This window comes from Olea europaea, unplaced genomic scaffold (assembly GCF_002742605.1).
Source record: "Olea europaea var. sylvestris unplaced genomic scaffold, O_europaea_v1 scaffold37630, whole genome shotgun sequence".
Lineage (NCBI taxonomy): Eukaryota > Viridiplantae > Streptophyta > Magnoliopsida > Lamiales > Oleaceae > Olea > Olea europaea.
The window spans coordinates 1-1,119 of record NW_019257001.1 but is presented as its reverse complement, the minus strand read 5'-3'; the positions used below and the strand labels follow the sequence as shown (position 1 = coordinate 1,119).

At 38.5% G+C, this 1,119-nt stretch overlaps 1 protein-coding gene across 1 annotated transcript; it reads left to right on the top strand.

The window, feature by feature from the left end:
- Positions 1 to 169: 169 nt before the first annotated feature.
- LOC111386899 (vesicle-associated protein 1-1-like) lies at positions 170 to 1,088 on the top strand (the record flags this gene model as incomplete). Its single annotated transcript, XM_023011401.1, has 4 exons — positions 170 to 285; positions 407 to 451; positions 508 to 585; positions 948 to 1,088. Coding segments are annotated over 4 exons (380 nt in total), but the record flags the coding sequence as incomplete, so codon positions are not given.
- Positions 1,089 to 1,119: the final 31 nt, after the last annotated feature.

Here is a 1,119-nt window from a genome sequence, read left to right as displayed (position 1 = left end):
TTTTTTTCCTGCAAATTCTAGGTATTGGTGCCGATGGGCTACCAGCCTCTGACATTTTGGCTATTAAAATCACTTGTTTAGCATCTAGCTTCGCAGCTTCTTTAACTATTTGTAATACAATCCTTAAGATTTTAAAGACTTTGCAACGTTTATCTTCTTGGTGATGCAGTGACCATGCAAGCACAGAAATCTGCTCCTGATAGTATGCAATGCAAGGATAAATTCCTGATTCAGCTAACGATTGTGCCATATGGCACAACAGAAGCGGAGATTACATCTGGCATGGTATGATTGCTCTAAAATGGATTGATGATAATTATCTGCCGTTTATTCTTGTGTTTCCAAAACTAATGTCGGAATAGTTTCTAGGGATTCCCCTTATTATTTAATCTTCTTCTTGTGGCAGTTTGCAAAAGACAGTGATAGATATATTGAAGAGAGAAAGCTCTGGGTTGTTCTTACTAGCCCAACCCATTCTTCCATCTGCCTGTTAATGGAATTTTGAAGCAAGAACCATCAAATGACACTTCAATCTCGAAAGAGAAATTGCAGAGCAGAGTTGAACATTTACCTCCTACCCAGATGGTGAGAGATTTTAACATAATTTTTGCTCTAGCATTATGTGATTGATGCCTGGTGCTAACGTGCAGACAGCTTTCACTGCTTGTATGCTCTCAGCAGTTGATGAAACTCCTTGATAATTGTTTCGTCATTTGACATTGTGCTATTTGTTGCTTGATATCATGTCATGCGGCTGTATTGACATGTTCACCTCACTGCTCTTGTTTCTTATATGTTTGTGAAATTATAGGAATTTTTTAAGTATAATTTCGAATACATTATTACTCCAAAGTCTGAACTTTCTATATTGAATATCTCTGATCATATTGCAGAATCCTTCCCCCTACTGACCTGACCCATAGTAATGCTCTCTCTCTTTGGTGCAGCTGGTAAAAAACGTTGCAGATGCCAAGATGACCACAAGCATGGAAGAGCTTATACTGCCTAATGTCGTGGAAAATGTGAAGTCTGTCCCCGCTGAGAACAATAAGCTTAAAACTGACAACGATGAAGATTCAGCCAAACAAGTACGAGGAATCAAGAAAAGTCAAGGATGTG